The 23,087-nt window shown below is 35.8% G+C and overlaps 1 protein-coding gene across 1 annotated transcript in view; it reads right to left on the minus strand.

Moving 5' to 3' along the window:
• Nucleotides 1-618: 618 nt before the first annotated feature.
• RASEF (RAS and EF-hand domain containing) overlaps nucleotides 619-23,087 on the minus strand; it is a 43,245-nt gene continuing 20,776 nt past the window's right edge. Inside the window, exons 5-17 of the mRNA XM_080372753.1 lie at nucleotides 22,079-22,156; nucleotides 21,500-21,615; nucleotides 20,585-20,653; nucleotides 19,615-19,699; nucleotides 17,739-17,830; nucleotides 14,746-14,980; nucleotides 13,563-13,700; nucleotides 13,324-13,471; nucleotides 12,287-12,368; nucleotides 10,886-11,000; nucleotides 9,912-10,031; nucleotides 8,821-8,897; nucleotides 619-7,045 (exon numbers count right to left, since the gene is read on the minus strand). Coding sequence (XP_080228879.1) covers nucleotides 6,937-7,045; nucleotides 8,821-8,897; nucleotides 9,912-10,031; nucleotides 10,886-11,000; nucleotides 12,287-12,368; nucleotides 13,324-13,471; nucleotides 13,563-13,700; nucleotides 14,746-14,980; nucleotides 17,739-17,830; nucleotides 19,615-19,699; nucleotides 20,585-20,653; nucleotides 21,500-21,615; nucleotides 22,079-22,156 — 1,464 coding nt within the window. The 3' untranslated portion in view covers nucleotides 619-6,936. The remainder of the gene's footprint in view (nucleotides 7,046-8,820; nucleotides 8,898-9,911; nucleotides 10,032-10,885; nucleotides 11,001-12,286; nucleotides 12,369-13,323; nucleotides 13,472-13,562; nucleotides 13,701-14,745; nucleotides 14,981-17,738; nucleotides 17,831-19,614; nucleotides 19,700-20,584; nucleotides 20,654-21,499; nucleotides 21,616-22,078; nucleotides 22,157-23,087) is intronic.

Genomic DNA, 23,087 nt, shown 5'->3' on the forward strand with positions numbered 1-23,087 from the left:
CAAAATACAACTCAAGCAAATCTAAGATTCCTTGGGAACTGCCAAGGAGAGGTCAAAGTTTTGCTCCAAGCCTAGAAACAAAAAGAGATACACAGTGTACTGATAGCCAGTGTTACTCTAAACTCATCTCATCAAGGAGCTCAAGGTGTCAAAACTTTTCAAGGACAGATGTCAGCAGTACTCAGGAAAGCAGCAGTGTTCAGAAGCCTAAGAACATACATCATAGCAGTTCTCCCAGTAAGTCTAAGGACTAACTTAAAGATCCATGAAGTCTCTTATAGGTTGTTCTCAGCTACCATACTTTTCACTAAAATGGAGTACACTTGGTATTTTGAGTATTGTACTTATTAAGAATGTATCTCTGAGAAGACACCAGGCAACAAAGTGCTTGAAAGTTCCTATTGGATCAATATGGATGGCCAGACCCAACGAGTTGTTCTGAATGGAGATAAATCCAGTTTGAAGCCAGCAACAAGCAGTGCTGCCCAGGGTTCAGTACTGGAGGGGGGGGGGCAGTTCTGTTTAATATCTTTATCAATTATCTGGATAAGGGGATCGAGTGCACCCTCAGTAAGTTTGCAGATGGCACCAAGTTGGGGGGGAGTGTTGATCTGCTTGAGGGCAGGAATTAATGGCCCAAGGCCATTTCTATGAGGCTCAACAGGGCTCAGTGCCGGGTCCTGCCCTTGTGTCACAGCAGCCCCACACAGCGCTACAGGCTGGGGCAGAGCGGCTGGAAAGGGCCTGGTGGGAAAGGGCCTGGGGGTGCTGGTCCACAGCCGGCTGAGCGTGAGCCAGCAGTGTGCCCAGGTGGCCAAGGCGGCCAGCAGCACCCTGGCTGGTACCAGACACGGTGTGGCCAGCAGGACCAGGGCAGCGATGGTCCCCCTGTACTGGGCACTGGTGAGGCCGCACCTCGAACGCTGTGTTCAGGTTTGGGCCCCTCACTGCAAGAGGGACGCTGAGGTGCTGCAGCGTGGCCAGAGCGGGCAGCGAGGCTGGTGCAGGGTCTGGGCCACAAGGCTGGTGGGGAGCGGCTGAGGGAAGTGATGTTGTTTAGTCTGGAGAAATGGAAGCTCAGGAGGACCTTACTGGTCTCTACAACTATCTGAAATGAGGTTGCTCTGAGGATTGGTCTCTTTTGCCAAGTAACAGTTACAAGATGAGAGGAAATGGCCTCAAGTTGCATCAGAGGAGGTTTAGATTGGATATTAGGAAAAATTTCTTCACAGAAAGTGTGGTGAAGCATTGGAACAGGCTGCCCAGGGAAGTGGTTGAGTCACCATTCCTGGAGCTATTTACAAGACATGTAGATGCAGTGCTTAGGGACATGGTTTAGTGGTGGGCTTGGCAGTGTTAGAGTAATGGTTAGACTCAATAATCTTAAGCATCTTTTTAAAATTAAATGATTCTGTGATTCTATGGCAACCTCAGGTTGACAATTTTATCTGAAGCAGCTTTTAATCTGAGTTTTGGGGCAGTGTTTTCTTTGACATATGTATCCCTAGGTATTTTCTGTTTGAGGTCTAGAGTGCTACACAGGGCATATTTGCAATAGGCTTATTACTTTTGGCTGCTTTTTTCTTTTCTTTCTAACCCTACCAATACCACATATTAGTGGTGAGAGACAGAGTGGTTAAAGTATCTCTGTAAACAGATACAGCAGCATAATTTTAAGACTTATTTGGGACACAGTGAGGCACATCTCTCAGCTCAGATAGTTGATAACTGTTCCTTGAGGCTAAGAAGTTGGAGGCAGACAGAGATAGAGTGGTTGCTTCACTCCTGTATGCTGTTGGCCACAGAAACTGGTGAGCCCTAAAAACAGTAAACTGACAGGTTACCTCAAGCTTACAGATGCTATGCTGGACTACTGCTCATAAGCTCTGACAAAAAGAAAATACACTGAAGAAAAATGGCTATTGAAGCATATTTTATTACACAGCAATGTGTAATACAGAAAATGCAGTCCCTCTTAAACATATATATGTACAAAATTACAGTGAATGCTGTGATCTGTAGTTTTGAGGAAGAACAAGCTTCATGAAAACCACAGTTTTAGTTGTAAACAGTATAAATTAAAGTTTCAAAAGTTTTCACAATTTAAAGCCTTATACAGACTTTTAATAAAAGCTGGCACATGCAATTGGCACTGAATTCCTTCCTCATACTAGTAAGAAAATACACTTCTGTTTCAAATACTTCACTTTATATTCAGTGGGAAATCTTCACAGCTTGGGTTTATTTGTTACTCACCCACCTAATGACTAATATCCTAGAAACTGTATCTACAGCCATAACTCAAATACCAGAGATGGTAGAAAAAGGAATTCTTTTACAAACTGTGTAATACATTTGAATCTACATTCCACATATCTGAGTCAATTTTTTTTTACCGTAAGAAAAATATTCTCGCAAAACAAGATAGGTGAAAAAAAAATGCATTACGATGAATATTGATGTTACCAGTCCTAAAGATACCAGTAAGAAAGGATTATGTCTGATAGTAATACAGCAGGAGAGAAATACTAAAATAACTGGTGCTGTAAAAACCTTCCCCAATCCGTAAGTAGCCTGGACAGGGTCAGAGTGATAGCATTACATGCTATATCAAATCTAGCAGGGGTAGTGGTAAAGGGCATTTGAACTGCACGTGAGATATTGGTCTATTTCTTTAATTGCCTAATACAGTCAGAAACATCTTGGAAATAGGTTTCTTTGTAATACAAGAAAGTGCCTTGACTATATGAATTGATATCTCTTTGGTTTATGAATTAGTGATCTTTCACTGAAATCTTTTTTCCCTAAAAAGTTACCTAGCACTGTTGTACAGCAGTGGATTGGGGAAAAAAGAAAACCTCTTGAGGAGGATCCGTATATGAACCGATTGCCTGCACTAGCACAGAACCTATTAGCTTAATTGGGGATTTGCATGGGTGCACATCTACATGATGCTCCTTGCAGGAGTGGCCCTTAGATATTTTCCTTGGAATATATTTTAACAGGCTATAGCATTTAAAACTGTAATTTATTTTTCCTAAAATAATAGAGGATTTTGTAGTTAATACAAAAATAATTACGCAGAAAAATACTTCAGCTATGTTAGGCCATAACAGTACTTCTAACTGTACTGCAGCTTGTCTTATGAAGCTACTAATGTATGCTAAACAGGCACAAAGTGGTTACAAGAACTTATGTGATCAAAACATTTTCAGAGTGTCTCACAGAATTTATTGCCTCAGAAACATGTACTATGCCACAATTAAAAAAAGGATAAAAACAAATACAGTATTAAATAATACTTCCATGTCAATGAATAAAAATAATTTATTTGCAGATCATGAGGAAAAACACAAAAGGCCTTTTCTTTTAAAATAAATACATGTATTAAGGGAACACATCCACTAACTAAAAAAATAACTGTGCAATTAAATGAATAGTTCTTATGTACTAAACAAAACCATAAAAACATTCAAAGTAAAATAGTGCAACTATGTCAGAGAATAAAGCTGATGTTTGCCGTTTAACATTTTAGGTAGAAGGCAAGGTAACTTTTCAAAGCAAAACAACAGAAAACTTCACTATATTAATTATTTCCATTTACAAATACATGCTTTAATTCCTGAATTTAATTTTTTTTTTCAAAGTTCTATTGTTTTAACATGAATTCTGCATGGTATCATGTGAATATTCAGACTTGATGGAGCTGATCATCACAGGATTTCTAAAACTAGTTCCAACTGAGCTATAGCTACATCCCCATTTGGTAGTGCTTTTTTTAGTCATTTAGACATTGACCATAACACTAGTCCAAGGTAAAACTTTGATAATTGTTTTCAACCCTGAAACTTTTTTAAAAAACAACACTGTTTCAATTTAAAGTTGCCTTACATGACACAAAAATTACAGAGCTTAAAAAAAGGGATTCAATTTATATAATTGGGCCAAATAAATCACGAGAAATTTTGGTCATTTAAGTAAATGAAAACAAGCACCCAAAGCATAAATCACCAATCCTGAAGACAGAGAAAAATAGGTGTAAAGGCAGGTCCCTGAACTCACATCCTTCAACCAAGCTCTTTAGAGGCATGTACATTCACATGACACTCTCTATATGCTAATAATCTTATCTATGAAAGTAATTACTGCACATGCACACACACTGCTAACTCTGGGATGTGGAACCCACATTTGCAAGTCTTACCTCACAATGTCATTATACCAGTGAAGATAAAGCCACGGGGAATCTTGGCCTGCAGATGCTGAAAGGGGAGTTACCAATACGGCAGCCAAACTCTTCTTGGTATCAAGAGATGATATAATGAGGGGAAACACCTACAAATTTGTAGTCATTTGGGAAACTGAGGTTGGACACGGAGAGAAATTTTTATCCAGAAGGGTAAGCATGAGAACAAGTTGCCTAGAACGGTGGTCATATCTCTGTCTTTGAGGAGTTCCACAGCCTGGCTAGCCAAACCCACAGCCAATCTGATCTAGGGCTGAAAAAAGTCCATCTCTGCTTGGGTGTTTGGGAGGTGTGACAAAACCACTTCCAGAAATCCTTCTTGCAAACAACTTTGTGATTCTCTGTATACAACAAAAATGTTTTCCTCATGCAGGTGTATCAACAAGGTTTCGGCAAACATATTTCACCTCATTTACTGCAGGCCAAGACCACAGAGCTGGTAAAACGCTTGTGGTTCAGAAGACACACATTGAACACTGAGCCTCAGTCTAAGCCCTACAATTTAACAGAAGTTAATAACACTGAAAGAGCAATATTTTGGAATGTAAGGAAAAGCTTATAACCATGACCTTCTCATCCTGAGAAAACGCAAATGCCTACATGTTGTAAACTTACTCTTCAGAAACCAAGCACTGGATCATCTCCTCCTCTCCTCCCTACTGCTGCAGGAAGAACTACCTTCAAGTACAACCCACGTTATCTCTACTTCCATTTCACTCTTTTGGAGAGAGAGAAGCTTTTTACACCTAAAGGACACAGAAGAAGCCCTCATCAATGCACTCAGTTAAGCACAGTTTTCTCCTCAGAGAAGCTAATCACAGCTGTAATTTTCTTGTTTAAATACAGGGTTAATAGTAAACTATACATATGTAACCTGGCATATTCCTGATACGCCTGCATCTCCTTCATTCTCTGCCACCTGCTCCAGCTAATTCTCAGGACTACAGTGAGGCACTTTGTATTGTTGGGTGGGAAGATGCTACAGCCCTAAAGTATCCTGCATGGAATAGAGTGTGAAGATTCCCTTAGTACTTGAAAAAGGACAAGAAATGTGTTTTCTCTTCTAGAACTGAAGTACAGTATAGTGAAATAAAATGTCTTATTCCTTCTGGCATTAGATTTCTCTATCTTGTTAAGAACAAGCTTTCAGATAGTTACCTGAGGATTAAATACTCTGATCTAGAGGTTTGAAATGGTGCCTAAAAACACTGCTCTTCCTACTTTAAAACTGTACGTTTTTTTTAAATGACGAACCATCCTGTTTCTGAGAACTCCACACTTTATACTGATAACACAGCACAGGCTATAGGGTTCAAACACAGTGCTGATAAAATGCAGTAACAGCTGCTAGTCATATGGGTTGCCAATCAGTACATAAAAATTTATCCGAGGTTGATTTACTAAGCTAGGTTTCAGCCTGGAGATGTTTTGCTAATATACACAGAAAAGACTGAAATGGTTTGCTGGCGTTCAAGGGTCCCTAACCCATTCTGATCAAAATCAGGGAAAGCTGAGAATTGGATCACAACTGTTAACTGTAGAAATACCTGCAATTTTTACTACACTGTAGGACTGTTGGGAACTATTATAAGCAATACTGACTCAGTTTTTAGAGATGCTGACAGCTAAAGCTACCACTCACTGGTATGTTTCTCGGAATTTTCCTAAAATCGGGCAAAGGAATTCTTAGTTGTGGTTGCTGTTCATTTCAGGGACTTCTTTTAATGAACAGTTTGTACAGATGTTTGTGCATGTGCAGCAATTCTTTCACCTGCAGATTTAAAACCTAAAAAATGCATAAAGAATATCCATTGAAACAGACTCCCGTGTACCATTACAACCCCTCAATTAGTGTCTGAATGGAAGACATTTAGAAAAAAAGGGAAAAATTACAAAGCATATCTCTCTGTAACACTAATAACAACCTAGTCTAAACAAATGGGCAGGTTCAGTAAACCTACAGGTATTACAGTCTCTCTCAAATTTTGAACAGTAATGGTCCATGCACATGTTCGTTTCACTTTTGAGCCAGTAGGATCAGATGTAAAGTCTACTTCTCAGGTATGAATCAAACCCCAACTCCCAAAATTAAATAAATTCTAACTCACCAACTTCTGCAAAATTATACCAGAACCCCAGGTACCAGCCACACTGTCTTCTCCTGTCAAGAGACCATTCTGCTTCATGCCCTTGAACTTAGGGTTTACCTGGACCTAGGCAACCTTTTAATAGTTTGAGTTTTTCTTGGGAAAAGTTTCATCAACAAATAACTTAAGGCCTTCAAAAGAAAAAAAAAAACCTAGATAAGCAGAGAGATATTAAATTAATTGAAGCTGCTATTTTTTCTTTTCCTATGAGTGATATATGATATTACCATGTTCTATACATAAGAAACAAAGAAACAAGCAGGTAAAGACAGTAAAATATATCATAATATTTTATGCGGTGACTACTATAGCATTGATTCTGAGCTCACTTCATTCACTTACTTAGGAAAGGTGAAATCAGAGCCTATGGGCAAGTGCACAAATATCAATGAGCAGAAAGTAGAGTCTGGATTTTTAACATGATGTGCAATTTCTAAATACAGAGATGTATAAATCCACATAAAAAGAAACAATATTGAAATCCTTCATTATTTTCTTTTTAAAATACACAAGTTATTTAGGTCAGGAAAAAGTATCTGTCACTTAAACATTGCAACAGTTTTTCCTGAGTGTCAATTTTTTGACAGGTGTCCCAGCCAGGCTAGTTATTGACCTCACATCATCTTGATTATCACTTCGTTTTCGCACTTCACTGTAAAAACCAAACAAACAAAAAATGCACCCAATTAATACATCTCTATTCATGTTCACTGTTCTGTTTCTCCCAGTACATCTCACAGAGAACACCATCACCTATTGCGTGGTTAAAGCTATGCTTTTTAGTGCACAGAACCAGTATGTCTTTTAAGTTTCCAATTTGAGAATCATATCAATATTTCTATACAAATCATAGTGATAGAAATGTAATGATTTCTGGTATGTAATATCTCCACAATGTACTGTTTTCCCTTTCCTTTTCTTTTTATTTAATTTGTTTGCTTCAGTATATTACCATAGAAACAGAATATATTCATAGCTGAAAGTATAAAACTAAGTAACTGCAATTTCAGGTACAAATTTACCATCAGAGAAAAAATCACATTGTTGGATGTTTTATTATAAATGCAGACTTAAAAGTTGTGTAAGTATGAGCGATTATTGATCTGTATTCTTATTATAGGCCCCCTAGAATGTCAAACACCAGCTCTAAGATTTCTTGCTTTGAAAGGTTCTTTCAAAGTATACAGATTACTGACTTGAGTAAAGGAATTGCAGAAAACCATTCCATACCAAGGTTCTGGGTAATGCCTAGACCATCTGAGGTCCAATAAGCCTTGTGAAGAAAAACATTTCCCTTTTTTTTTTTTTCAGATTCTGAAATGAGAGGCTCCAAATGCCAAAACAGTCTATCCTTGAAACAGTTAAACAAAGTTATCATGTTTAAACATTAGAGATAATTTTTCAACTGTGACTGTTATATAATTGTCATATCTATGTTCTCTAATTTCAGAATCCACTGCTGCATTAATGGCCAGGTTCTTGGACATAAGTCATTTAATAAATCAGTAATTAACTTAATATCAACACTGACAGACAAATAAATGCCTGTGATTTTCCTGAAAATACAGGTGCTCTTGAAAGTCCCACGCAAAGAAGCAATGAACCTCTCTAGAAAGCCAGTATTTTGTATTCAAGCCATGTCAATTAGTAGCATTTTAACAATGAATGAACAAATACTGAACGAATGTCAAAAAGTTTGATTATTGCATTAGGCTTCTGCAAAAATCACATGAATACGGTTTGTAATTCTGGCCTTGAGCTCCAATATTAAACTGAAAAATCAGAGGCTGAGGATTCATTACATACTGTAGCACTTCAAAATTATATGGTAACCACCAACAGTTTGGAAAGGTAGTGGAAGAGTAATGTTTGGCTCACATATTATCACAGAAATACCAGATTGCTAAATGAATATAATCAGAATTTCTCTTTTAAATAATTTAGAGAAAGGGATACCAAAGAAAATATGTGGGATTAGAATGGCCAGTTGTAAAACTGAATATATAATAACATATGTTAAATAATTAAGAATTAATTATACATAGAATTATACACATATGAAATTAATTTAAGAAAGAATTAAGAAAGTAAACCCATGTACCATTAAAAAACATAATTCATTCATCAAACGGGTTTTTAAATTGTGAGGCCCCCAACTGAGCTTTAATTTAAATATAACTTATTGAGACAGCTTTGTAACATTTGCAAGCAAACATGTTACTTGATTAAACTGAGAATAAATCCTGTCTTGCATTTATCTACAAAGATTTAACATGGTATTCTTTTTTATGCTTTGCTGAATTTTATATTGGTACATGTGTGTCTTTTAAATGTACATGTGTGTCCGTATGTATGCTCACATATAATGTTTTTTTTATTAAATATACTCAGATGTGTTTATTCGAAAATAGAAACATAGCTACTTACCGAGCAAGATGAAGAACTGCTTCTACAATATTAGATCCGTCTTTAGCACTTGTTTCACAGAATAGTGCATTATAAGTCTGTAAGTAAAAATAAAATGTTATACCCACTAATCTGAAACTGTTCCCATGTGAATATGTACATTCAATTACAAATGGTTTCCTCAATAATACAAAGAAAGATGGCACACATTTAAATGAACATGATTTCTTCTGGTACTCTTAATTCTTCAATATATTCACTTTAGTACTGTGAAAGAAAAGCAGTAATTGCCTTTTAATTGCACCTTTTTTTTATATTACATATATTCTGAATTAACAAACTGAATAAAAACACATCATTGTCTTAATGTCCAACCTCTATCTTCTTGTCCACAAGACTGCAAAATAGGAAGAGTTTCTAGGACAAGTTACTGAATCCAGCTTGTAGTTACTCATAAACCTCAGCATCTGGTATTCTAGGTTAGCGAGAAATACCGTTCCATAAGTAACATGATACCTGCCCCAGTATAATCTATCCATTGTGCAGGCGCTCAGCAACACAAGACTAAAATTTCTACATTTTTTTCTGCAAAATATGGGAAATGTGCATCCTTTATCCCCCATAAAAATACCTGAAAAAAACCAACTTGTCCATACATTTAGCAGACAGTTCCTTTTCCCTTTCTGCAGATATGGTAGAGATACAAGACAGTCTCTTGAAGATGAAAATACTCCACTCAAAATCTGGACAGACACAAGCCAAGTGAAAAGCCTCATATGCTCAGTAGTGTGCTTCATATTTGCACTGACAATTTCTCTTTGGCAATAGAAAAAAATCGTAGTCTTCTAGTTCATCCACTTTTTCACCATTTAAAGACTGTGAAGACTACCCCAGCCAATAATGAACTTCAGCTTAATGGCCACTGAGATGTGATTTTAGCCCAGCAAACACCATCAAGATAGGATAGTCTTCTTGAAAAGTATCTATGAAATCTAATTACTAGATTTGAACAAATGACCAGAAAATTACTTTTGTTTACTAATTTTTGAGATGGTCTTCAGATTAAAGTTCTTAAGACCATTGTATACTAAAGTGGTAGACTTGGACTTTACCATAGCCAGCTTTTCTCCATAGTTTATAGGCACACATTTTTGCCCATGTTCTGTAACAGCTTGACGGAGATCTGCTTTGTTTCCCACCATCATAACTGGAATATTCTCATGAGTTGCATCCTGTAAAGAGAATTTTATTTCCTTATTGCTAGAACACTCAGGATACAAAAAAATTAAATAGCATCATTATGTCATACTGATTTCCTTCCCACAAAAAAATCTTGTGCACTATCACAAAAAATGAGCAACTATCAGTCATGCTGACAGCTTTTCAAGGGCTAGTTCATATTTAAGCAGCCAGCTTGAACATCTGCCTGCAAAGATGTGCTTCCATTCCCATAACCTTCCTTGTTTCCCAGCAAGAAATTTCATGTGTTAGCTTAATCTAATGGAAATGGTTACGGTATCCAAATGCTGTATGACAAAATTAATATGGAAAAAATGACCACGTCCTATACCATGATTAAAAGAAATGGCTTTCAGATGATGAATTAAAGATTGTGCTTATCAATTTCCCTCCTATTAAACACCTCTGATATGAAATAAACCCTCTTTTCATTAAATGAAAATTTGTATTCAAATAAACAAACAAGAAGTAATAGTAGAAAGAAATAATGAAAAGTTCACTTGAACTACAGCTAATCTACAGAATCTAACATATTGGTTTAAAATGCAAAGACTCCAAGGAACAGTCAAGCCATCCACAAAAGGGTATCTGAAATGGGCTGTCATGTTCATTTCAAAATGAAGTGAATGGGAAGAGTGTGATTACATGATACCCTTTTATACAAAAAGATGTATCCATTTTAACACTGAGTATGTCAGGATACATTTAGGACTTCCATGTAGCTTCCACTGCTATGAAAGTCTGCAGTCTGGCTAATTCCAATATACAGATTTTCAAATTTTATAAATAATAAGGTCACAAATGCAGCAAAACCTAAGTATATGTTGTATAAACTTAAGGGTCTTACCTCAATCATATCCACCCATTCTCGCACATTAAGAAAGCTTTTTTCACACGTTATGTCATATAGCAATAAGACACCATCTGCTCTTCTGAAGTATGATTTAGCAATACTTCGGAATCTTTCAGAAAATAACATTTGCATAAGGCCACATTATTAAAAAAGAATTCCATTTAACATCATTAAGAACACAGCACTACTTTATTGCACTACTGAGTACAATTATCTCCACATTACAAGATGAGTTTTCTCGTAGCTTTTCATAAGTAGTTCCTGAAAACTGCTGATGCAGGTCTACAAATGCTCCGTAAGGATCCACAGGATTCTATCCTAAACAGCAACTAGGTTTTTTGGTATCAAAACAATCTAAAGTGCATTTACCAAAAAAATAATCTGCTTCACGCTGAACTTCTGATTAGGTGGAAAGGCTTCTTCACTTACACATAACTTTACAGATTGAGTGGGTTACTCTGTCACATTTGAAAAAATATTAAGCCAACAAAGTTATTCCAGGAATGAATCAGTTTCAGTCATCTTTTCCATTAACATAACACAACCTCCTTAACAACCAAGTACAGCAACTAGGTATTTACATTATACACTGAAATATTATTCACAAATTTATTGTGTAGGAGGAGAATGATTGGGCCTCTGACTACCTATTTCACATAATCACTCATTCAGGCAAAAGTAAACACACACAGCCCAATACAAATCATGGTCAATGAACAGATTAAACTGACTTCCAAGGTGTTAGAATAACCTCTTAATAAGATCCAAAAGCTGTCAGCAAAAAAAGTAATGGCTCTCAAGTAAGGATGTCATAAGATTTTGAGGAAATTCTACACTAAAATTTGAAGACCCTTGCATATACATTCAACAATCTGTACAGTTTTGCCATAAGCATTTTTAAAGGCTTTGGGAAGAAGTTTTCACACACTAAATACAATGCAAATCAGGATCAGGACTTTCAAGGAAAGAAGAGGAGAGAAGGGTGAAGAGAAGGAGGTATTTAAGATAAAGCCTGCTCAGAAAAAAAAAAAAGCTCTGTATGGACAAAGAAAGCTGAAGACTAAAAATGGAATAAACAATGTAGATCTACAGCATCTTCTTGTATTGCAAGAGTGATATATGGATTTAAAGTTATTATTGCTGTGGTGAACCTCAATTATTTCTTTCTGCAGAAAGGATTACCCTAGGCACCACCAAAGCTAACAAATAAACATTCTGTCTTGGGGTCTCAGCAGAGCAAAATCACATCTGTTTATAGACATTTATATACGGCCATACTGACTTACTATAAGGCCATACAATATTCAGTGGAATATTTTTCACTTAGATGAAAAAAGGCAAATATCTTTTAGAAATAAAAAAATTGAAATTACACACGTGCAGAGAATCACTAACCTTTCCTGCCCAGCTGTGTCCCATAGTTGTAGCACAGTAGGTTCTCCATCAACAATTAGTCTTTTTATTTGAAAATCCACACCTGAAAAGAATAATGTGTATAGTCTAACAAAAAAACATCAATAACCTTAAAAAACCCAAGGAAAATGAAGTTATATGCCAAATACAACAGTTACTTTAAAATTCATCTCTTAATAGATGATGAGATTTCATTCGTTCACATAGCCTTGAACTGCAATAATTCCCTAATGTATTAATTTTTCTTCAGAAAAATATTCAAAGAAACATTTTACCCACACATCTTCCCAGAAGCATTGATACAAATTTGGCATTATCACCAGCAAACAAGATCTCTTTCTGCTTTATTTTGCTAAATAGTTTTATGGAATAAGAGAAAATGTTTTATAAAACAGACTTTATTTCTAATGTTAATGAGGAAAAAGATAAATCAGAACAAAAATCCTGACTCAGAGGTAACAAAACAAATATATTAATACAGTTTAATTGGAAGACAAAATTTCAATCTTTGGAATCAGTAAGACAAGTCTGTTAGCTGACAGCTACAATAACATACACAAGTCAGTCAGAAATCCCTCCAGGTGCATTTAAAGCAAAGCTTCAATAACACTTTGAAGAAATGGAGACAAAAAATAGTATGAAAGACATCAAAGTATAGTATGAAACACAAAGGAAATAGGAAAGCACTGAGAAGACAAGCAAGCAATGAAAAAATGGACAAAGGATCACACACACATTCTAAGTCCATTAGACTGAAATTCCATTTTCTCGTGCTTTGTGTTGTTCAGAAACAGGCTTCATGCTTTGCAAAGAGAAACTAAATTAGAGCAATACCCTGTTATCCACTCAAAACAGCAGTTGGGTACTTCCAAGCTTTAGTATTCAGTTAGATCTCACAGCCTAAGAAATTGCATATGCATATTCAGGAAATCATGGTAAGCAATCACAGAGGGTAACCTTTTCACCCACTTCTGCAGAACAACAGAACTCACTTCAGTACTAGGAACAACAAACTATACCTAGGGTTGCACTGGTATTGCCTCGAAATTCATTCTTGCAAAGTCTCATAAGGAAACTGGATTTTCCCACTGCTGCATCTCCAGCAAGAACAATCTTGTAAGCCTTCTCTGAACTGGGGTATTTTGGAGTACATTCAGTTGCATCTGACTGAAAATAAAAAGAACCCCTCTATTTCAATTCATATAAAAATATTCTCCATACCAAACACTTTTTTTTTTTCCTTAAGAAAACTGGTTACCTGAGGGCTGAGAGCAGATATGTATTTCCTTGTTGAAGCAATTGAGCTGCTTCGACTTACTGGTCGTGAGGGCTTCCAGTCTAATACTGTACTGCTGTTATCAGGACTGTATGCTTCTTCATCCCTGATCTCTGGAACCTGAAAGTGTAAGTTAGTGTGTTACCTACACTGAGAAAAGTATGCTTTTTCAGAAAGGCCCAGGTAAGACCAATTAAAACATTTGCTTTAACAGTTTGGATTAAATGGAGATAAAGGACTAAACAGAACTCTACAATTCTAATCAAAATACTGTGACTATTCTCTTCTTATTCACATTTGCTGTTTACTATACCCTATATTTGGTCATTAAACATGTTTGCTGTTTGGCATACATGCTTTCAGTACAGTTTCCAGATGAAAAAATTAATTTCCATAAGGAAAATTTCAGCTTATAAAATAATTACAATGAACAAATACTTTCTTTTAGAGCTTATTTTACCAAAATTAAGAATTTCATTACAAGACATTACTGTCTATGCTATTACTACTCAAGCTAAACTAAATACAGCACAGCTGTAATCAGCATTATTCATAGCATTTTCAACTGCAAATAAATTAAATGTCTCTACTAAACGAACAATAAAGGACCTGTTCCAAAAAAAAAAAAAAAATCTGTTGTGCTTGATACTAGTCTTGCTATGTAGTCATAAGTAAAGCTCTCCATTTTATTAACAATAAAATGAACACAATAATACCTCCCTAAATTTGTAAAAATCGCTGAGACTTACTATGTCAATGTATGCACTAACAGCATTCTTTTTCTCATATATGATTTTTTCATTCCCTGCCACAGCATAGTAACGGAAAGCAAACAGTAAACTATTTATTTTGACAGTGTCTGCTTTTTAATCACTAGAAGATGGGCTTCTGTGTGCATGCTGTTTAACCTTCGAAAACCACATGTACTTCAAAAATGAAATTATTCTCTCAAAAATCTATCAAAAAACCCCATTTTATTTTAAAGAGGAGTAACTATCAATCTATTCTCAAAAAAGTTGTCACTAATCTTATTTAAATGCATATAACCCAAATACTTAGTTTTAACTGACTTACGGACAAAGATTCATTTTATTTCAGAAACAGGAAACCAACATTGTCTCCAACCAAAGGTCTTTCTCAGAGAGGGAGTAATTCTGGCACTTACATCTGCATCAGAAGCATCACCACCAAAGCTTTCTTGCATACACTGTGACCTTTGAAAAATCCTTTGATGCCTGTACTCCACTTCTGAATCATACTCATTTGAATCTCTCAGGGTTGACAAACCACTGTCAAAACAGCTCTCAGGTAAGCTGTCAACTTCACAGTTTATCCTTTGCATAGGATCACACAGGGCTAAAGAATCATAATCTTCATCCACACAAGAAGAATGAGATGATCTAGTAAGAAAATATTGCAGGAGGGGAAAAAAGAGAAGTTATTCCACAATTGGTTTTCTCAACAAAATCTGAGCCATTCTGGAACAGTCAATACTTAGAAATGCCAACTACAAAGTTTAAGACACATATGGGTCTATTTTGCCTTTCTAAATAGTTACTTTTTCAATCATTTCTTTTAGAATGCTCCGATTAAATTATATAATCTATGTTATTGATGATGACTTCATGAGCCTCGGTAGGCATTTATTCATACACAGAAAAGTCATTGTTTAATGACCTTGACCTACTGTATCTAATTTAAACGAATGCATTTGCTCACAGAGGCACACAGGCCAGTAAGTAACAGTTGTAAATATAGAAAATAAGGTAACCAAGTTCAGGAGATCAGTAATGGTGGAACAAGTCACTGAAATGTGTTTTCTTGCAGTTTGGTAGGCTACACCAAACTTAAACCTTTACACAAAAGTCCTTTCTTTCCCCTCACCCTTCCTTCAAAGGCCTTTTCATTATTTTTTTTTTTCATTCTGGTTGCTGTAAGATATAAAAATACTTAAATGGATGCAGCGATGACAGTATGGCTTACAGAAAAAAACAATTTAGTTTTTATTTATGTAAATGAAACTACAGAAAAGAAAGATAAAAAGATTATTTTAATATTCACTCTATTAAAGAAGTTTACTGTGGCTACAATCCTTAACTTACTCCTGCAGTAAGACAGACAGGCACAAATTTAAGTGAGGTAGAAAAGGTCTCCAAGACACAGCAGAGAGAACGAGTTTGGCTCTGTCCTGTTGGGAACTAATGTGAAGCACTAAACTGCTAGAACAGGCAAGGTCAGCATCCATACTTGTAAAGATAGTTTACTGCCAGAGGTGTTGGGAGTTCCCAGTGCAATGGCACACCGTAGAAGAGTACACTGGGGAGAATCCCTAAATTATGAAGCTGTTACTGAGTCCAATATGATTCCTCTCTGCAAGTGGCCAAACAGGGGTGACAGAGGCATCATCGTCCAATGCAACAACATTCAGATTCATCTAATTTACATCCTTTCAGGCTAATGAATAATCACACGAATGAGTGTGATCTTTACTGTGGAATATCACAGCATCCATGCTATTTGTACTCATGCACCTACTAGCCTATACCAAACCACTGAAATACAGAGGAAAGGTGCATGCTATAACAAAGTTAAGCTTGTCAGGCATTCCCTGAAATAAAGGTCTTTAGTATTCAATTTTCAATCTCACTGAAGCATGTATTCAGTGCTGGGAATTTCATATGTGCTTAAAGCAAGTTAGACCAAGATGTATGATACAGCTGAAAAAAGAAGTACACTTACTAATGTAAATCACTTAAAACATATTAGAATGCAAAACAGTGTTTCTTAATGCTGATCTGATGCCAGCAGACAGACAAAGTACTGAAAATTAACAGGTCTGGGGACATTCATATCTCCTTCCATCTTTCAATACTACAAAGTCACACCTGTTAAGAGCCAGTTTTATTCCTGCCACATAAACTTTCTTCTAAAGCAGCTTGCATTTCTCATTTTTGTAGGAATACAAAGATTGCACCATGTGGCAGTTACTAAAAAATATTCATAAAGAAGGACATCACTAAGCCTTCAGAGAGGTTTTAGTTATCCCTTCAGAAAATTATTCAACATAATATGCAACTTAGTAGCGGATGCCTCTCAAAATTTGCAGTGTCCAACAGAGGGGAGCTGGTTTTATCTGCATTAAGCAGAAGGAGTCACTTTGTGACAAGCAAAACTTTACAGCCAGCAAACACATCTCACATGGAGACAGCAGAACAAAAGTAACACTATTGAATGAATGGGGATGTTATTAGTATGAAGCAGAAACTAACTTAATCCCTACCAAAGATATTCATCTCTGACAAAATGGAAAATACAGACTACTAAGAACTCTAATAGAGAACACACTATAGTTTGAAATACCACTGAAAGAAAAAGAAGACAAAACAAGCTATCATCTGAGTAAGGACACACATTTTTTTGGTTTTGGGTTTTTTTTTTTTTTTTTAAAGTGTGAAAACATAGCCTGACCTACAGCACTTGAGGTTGGATCCAGTGCCAGACTTCAGTGAGAGCCTCTGCAATGATCTGCGGAACCTCTGATCAAAGACCTACATCCAGTAAGTACAAAATCAAAGTAGCTCTGACTATTTGATATTTGCATTTAGATAAATAATCTGTGGCTCTTACCCCATTAATATTCAAGTACATTCACTACTCTTGCATGTCAGTGTGAGATGAGGAACTTTATTTGTTGGAAGAATTAGGCCCACATACTTTTATAATAATCGTTACCCAGGAAAATCAGACATACAAGCTGATGTTATGACCAAAAATGTTTCATTTCATAAGTACTGAGTAAGCTAGCTAACAGAAGTCCTCAGTAGACTTTTATAGTTTCTTGGAGACAAGAAGGGGAGGCTGAGAATCAAGCTACAGTCAAGAGAAGAAAAAAAAAAAAAAGAGAGAGTTCAAGACCAAAAAAGAGGCTGTCCACACTCTTTGTAAGTTCGTGATTTGCACTGAAAAGAAATTTCCTGGGCTTTCTGAAGTCATTGAAAAGATTCCTATTGACTTCAGTATACTTTGTATCATATGCATAGTTACACATTCCTTCTGAATCAGACAGAACTATTCTCTGTTATTTGACAGTATTTTCTCTTCTAAGACAAGTGGAATGCTCTAGTCTTCTTAAACTCAATAAAAGCAAATGTGGCTTACCTGTCATACCGTGGGTTTAGAGGAGACTGTCCACCATTAAATTTAGGACTGCTTCTAGAAATGGTACTTCCAGGTGAGGTGTTTGCTAACCGCTGCAACAGATGCATAACAAATGCATAAAGTTTGATGAAGACAGTTTAAGCATCTGGATTTGTAATGAAAAAAGTGTGCATCAAAATTATTACTGTGTATTTTCATATATATCCAACTACTTTTTAATTAACCTCATGCTTTATCTAGGACTGGATATTAAAAGGCCCATTGCGTTTAGGCTCCACTGTTGCCTTAATACTGAACCTGCTAGCTACACTCAACCACCAAAGACAACAGAAATTCCAAGAGGATGACTTCATTTACTGTACCTTAAGACTTTGATATTATAAACTTCGAAGAGTAATATGTAGGAAAATGGCACGCTGACTACTAAATTGAAAAGGGAAATGTCACTGGCTGAGCTAGTTTCAGTAGAGATACCTGCTAGTTCTTGAATGAGATAGTGGAGAGGATGAGAAATCTCAACTGATAGCACATGAGAGTATTTTATATGTTCTGCCGTCCCTCTACATGTTTATTCACTGTGAACAATTTCCTCTGTTTTCCCTGTAATCTTCCTCCTTTATGTTTCAGAGCATGGCAGAAGGAAATTGTATCTCTTTTTGCATCTACAGTGAGTCTCTGGTAACCTGTATCAGCAAAAGGCACTTGTGTTCATTGGTATGGTATGCTGGAAACAGGCAATGACCCCATTTTTCCTCCTTCCTGTCCAGTGTTGTCTCTGTGGGCCCATTATTCTGGCCCCATCCTTCTAAAACAATTAGTTGCTTGCCTGATAATGTAAAGACTTGCCCAATCATTAGTTCTGGAGTTTAACAGGTTTCCCAATATCGCAAAATGGCAGCATAGAGCAGATTTTTTTGTAACTTTCAAGCCTTCCTTTCTCTGGTTTGGAGGATGGAGCGTTACACATGTTACAACAGATCCCTGTACAGTTGCAATAGCCCAAAAGTGCAGGAGGGCCTGGGAAGCAGGGCCACAAGTAACAATCAGTTGAAAGGAACGTGCTCGAGCTTGTGGGCCACAAGCCCTGGTGATAAGGGACATGAAAAGTTACTGAAGAGTATAGAAACAGGGACCAAGTAGCAAGTTGAGACTATACAAGGAATAAGGTGGTCAGTTTGCCAGATTGCCCAAGGACGTGGGGTAAGAACTGCAGACATCGTTATCGTTAACTGTTGCTGAATTGCTAAATAGCTAGCGTGAGATCTTCACGCGAGTTGCTACATAGTTATAGAATAAGCAAGGTTTTAACCTATCAGAGTAAGATGTAACAATTGCTTGTGTGTATATCATCATGCTATCAGGCTAATAAAGTGACATTTGCTTGGATCAAGCTGTGTCCCATCTCTCAATCGCGGCACAAAAGGATCTGACTGAGCACCCTATTATCAGCAGTCCCTGCTATTCATTTTCCCAGTGACATTAGGCTAAGACCTCGCTACTAAAAGAAAGCAGTTTTCTGAAAAAGTGTGTTTTCAGCAGTAGGGCACTTCCATATACACAATAGAAACGTATTCCCTTTAGTGCAAGAGAAACTGCTGATTTATTCACCTCATCAGATACATTTGGCTACAGCATATTAATAAAATCACTACCTTCAAAAGCACCTCAGAAAGTAGCTGTGCTCTAAAAAACCTCCATTATTTTACATCACACAAGTAAAATCTAGCAAAATTTAACTACACAAGTGTATTCCCAAAGTGAGTCTACTGAATAAAACTCAATTTTCTGAGTATCCACACAAGTAAAAACAAATTTGTATTTGGTGAGTTAATTCTTAAACCTTCTATTACAACATCACAAAAATATAAATACATACCAATGATCTGTTGTACTTGCTGAAACTGTTTTCAAGTGCAGTTCTTAAACCATCATTGCTGTCATGAAGCTTTCTATTAGCTGATCTAACAAGGAAACACAGTTTAGTTTGCAGAAGTAAAGAAAACATTATTTAGCTTACCACAAATTAAAATTGAAAAATACAAATAAAATAAAAACTTCTGTGTTTCTTCCAATAAACACTAAAGAGTAATGTGGAACTAGAAATGTGCTGTTTGTACACTCAAACAAATGACTGTACATGAAAAAAACACTGTGAAGTTTAGCCTCCAGTGGCAGCCTAGGAAACATTGTCTCACGTCTGTAGCTCAGCTGGTGGTCAGCTGAGGTAGGAATGGCTGCAGTAAAACAGCTACAGGGTAGTAGACTGCTACAGCCATTTCCGAAAAACAAAGTGACTACCCTTTAAGTATCGCTGAGGTTAGTCTTAAAGACAGGTGTGATTGAGCAGCCTGAAAGAAAGAATATGTTCAGGATAAAGAAATTAACTAAAGATATAAAAAACCTGTTCATTGTGACTCTGCTTGAAAGCAAAAATCTGTGTACAGCTTGTATAATACTACACACAATACTTTCTAGGTAATGGTAAGACAGGGCGCTACTGGAGAAGTGAAGTCAATAGAAAAAGAAGCCAAGCAATAATGTTTATAATACAATGAACAGACTCAAATCTTTTTCAGCTTATCATAAAGAAATGAAAGTCAGTGAGGCTAAGAAAAGAAAGAAAAAGCAATGAAGATTTAGTGGCTCAGTAACACAGTGGAGTTAGCAGCACAATACCTTCTATGAGAGCTGAGCACAGTACCTCCTGTGAGAATTGAAGCCATTTCAGTATTTTTACTTGGTATTTTTTCCCAAATCTCATCCCAGCCTTTTGCATACAAAAACATTTACCCCAAATATGCTGGGGAAAAAATTGTTAATAAAATCCCGTATTACTAAGAACTTACTGAAGTATTTCAATTTGTCTTTCCAAATTATCTCTGTCTTCAGTATACTCTCGGATCATTTCTAGGTCTCTGGAAAACAATCCCAAGTAGTTATATTTTACAGGATATCCTTTTTTAATTTTTATAATTTTGCTTTTGGCAGAGGACAAAACTCAACAGTCAACAGTTATAAGAGGTGAAAAAATACAGTGGGGAAAACACCATTTCAAAATATTTCTGAATATTTCTGAAATATTTCAGTTTTTCTAAGTTACATTTCTGCTGAATGTCAAAATGTTAATGTTAAATGTAAAATGAATGTTAAAAATGTAAAAAAAAAAATGTTAAAAGCAGTTTATGCAAAGTAAAATCACTTGGTAACTTCACTGACCTCTGCCACTGTATCTCAACAAAGATTGTGAATGAAAAATAAAAGATCCTCAAAATAACCATATGGACTGCCTCCCTTCCCCTTGAAATACCATTTGTGTTACCTGAAGATAACCACATAATCAAAATGTCATTTACACTCCTTTAATATCTAGAAGCAGTTCTCACTTATATTAGAAAAAAAGGTTGAGACTGTTGTGGGAGGCTTCCAAAGCCATTCTCCCTAATATTCATACAGATATTCATCTGAGTGCAAGTCATGGAGGAAAAAATTGCCTGATGCTGTAACTTTTATTCCTAACTAAAGTCCCATAAAATCAATGGGCTTCCTTGCAAGATTATGAGAGTTTGCATCATATCCTGAACTTGCTCTTTCAGAAACCTGGTAAGAAAAGCAAAGAGTAGTCATAGCATACTTCACATGGTGTCAAATGTGTACATTTATGGCAAATTTAGAAAATAACAGTTACCAACTTACATAGTAACTACATCAGACAAAAGATCTTTTTCCCCTGGTGAAAATGTAATCCTGTGGAAGTACCTTACCTCTCAGTGTTCAAAGTCTGATCTGCATACTCGCTTTTCAAGCTATCTAATTCACTCTGTAGAAAAGCTATATTTGTCTGTGCTTCTAAAAGATCTTTCTTAAGTTTCTGATTTTCCTTAAAAAAAGGAAGATATTAGATGTTAGCTGTCATAGTCACCTGCATAAAATGTTGACATACTATAACGGTAAAATAAAAATCAAATAAAAATGAAACACTAGAATATCTGAGCATATAGGGGGAAAGCAAATGAAAGAACTTAAATCAATGGAGAAGTCAGTAAATCAGCATGCAAGAACCACTCTATTTTTATTTTTCCATTTCAGTTACACAAAAAGGGGACTACGTAATCTCAAGCTGTTTCCCAATGTTACACTTAAAATGTGTATGTATTTATATAGAACAAGTTTTTTTCCAAGTTAAGATCCTCATAGACTTATCAACAACTTTAAAAGTTTATTCTGTAGTTAACCAGTACTAAATGTAAAAAAAAAAAAAATTAAAAAAAAATATAAAAAGTCTGTATTGCAGAAGTTAAAACTGAAGCTAAATTAGTATGTTAATGATAAACATGTCTTACCAGCAACATATCATGTATTCTTTTTTTCAATTCAACCACATCTTCCCTGTGATTTACATTTTTGGATTGCTCCTCCAGCTAGAAAGATAAAAAATGCAAAATTAATATATGTTATTGATTTTTCTGATTTGAAGTACATAAAAAGTAATGGAAATCACATTAAATAACCCCTAATTTACAGCTATTAAAGTTTTTAAACCCCAGAGTTTTCCCAACTATGTGAGAAGACAGTATTACTCAAAAAACCACTGGCTTTCTAAACTATTTTTTAAATCAATACTTAAAAAATGTTTAATGAGCATTTTGCACCCTGTAGGTGTTGAATATGCATAACTACTGACAGAGAAGCCAGCTACTGAGAAGACATAAACAGGTGCATCCCCACAAATGTAAAAAAAAAAAAAATTATATACTACTTCATCTGTGTAGTATTTGTAGTACAAGCTCTCATATTTCTTGTGAGAAATTCCCATTTCTACCAATGCTCTTTTAAGTGCAATTCAATATAAACAAAGAAAAATATGTCCTCATTGCTCACTATAATTCTGGTAAAACTTATCATGTCAAAATTAAACCTGAATTACAAAATAAGCCAAACCAATATTCATATCTGAGACTTCAGTTTACCTTATACTTAGGTATCAAATGAAAAGATGAGGCTGAAGTTAGGTTGAGACTAGTAATTTCAGTTTAAAATTACAGCTTAATCCCACATCTACCATAAACATTTGAGAGAAATGCACTAGTTGCTAAAAGGCATCATATTGCTGTAAATTATTATGTTTGGGTTGCCAATTTCATCTAAATCTATAAATTACAAATACTTAAGAGACAATATATTAGAAAATTTCTAATGTATCAAATACAAGACTAGGTAACTGCAGTGTTAACAGCTTGATGACCTACAAAATTATTCAGCAACAGAATTTGGCTAGCAGTTGGTCCACTTCCTAAATATTTCAGTAAATTATACAGAATGAATACAACAGCACAGAATGATAACACAACA

The sequence above is a fragment of the Falco punctatus genome (assembly GCF_963210335.1).
Source record: "Falco punctatus genome assembly, chromosome: Z".
Lineage (NCBI taxonomy): Eukaryota > Metazoa > Chordata > Aves > Falconiformes > Falconidae > Falco > Falco punctatus.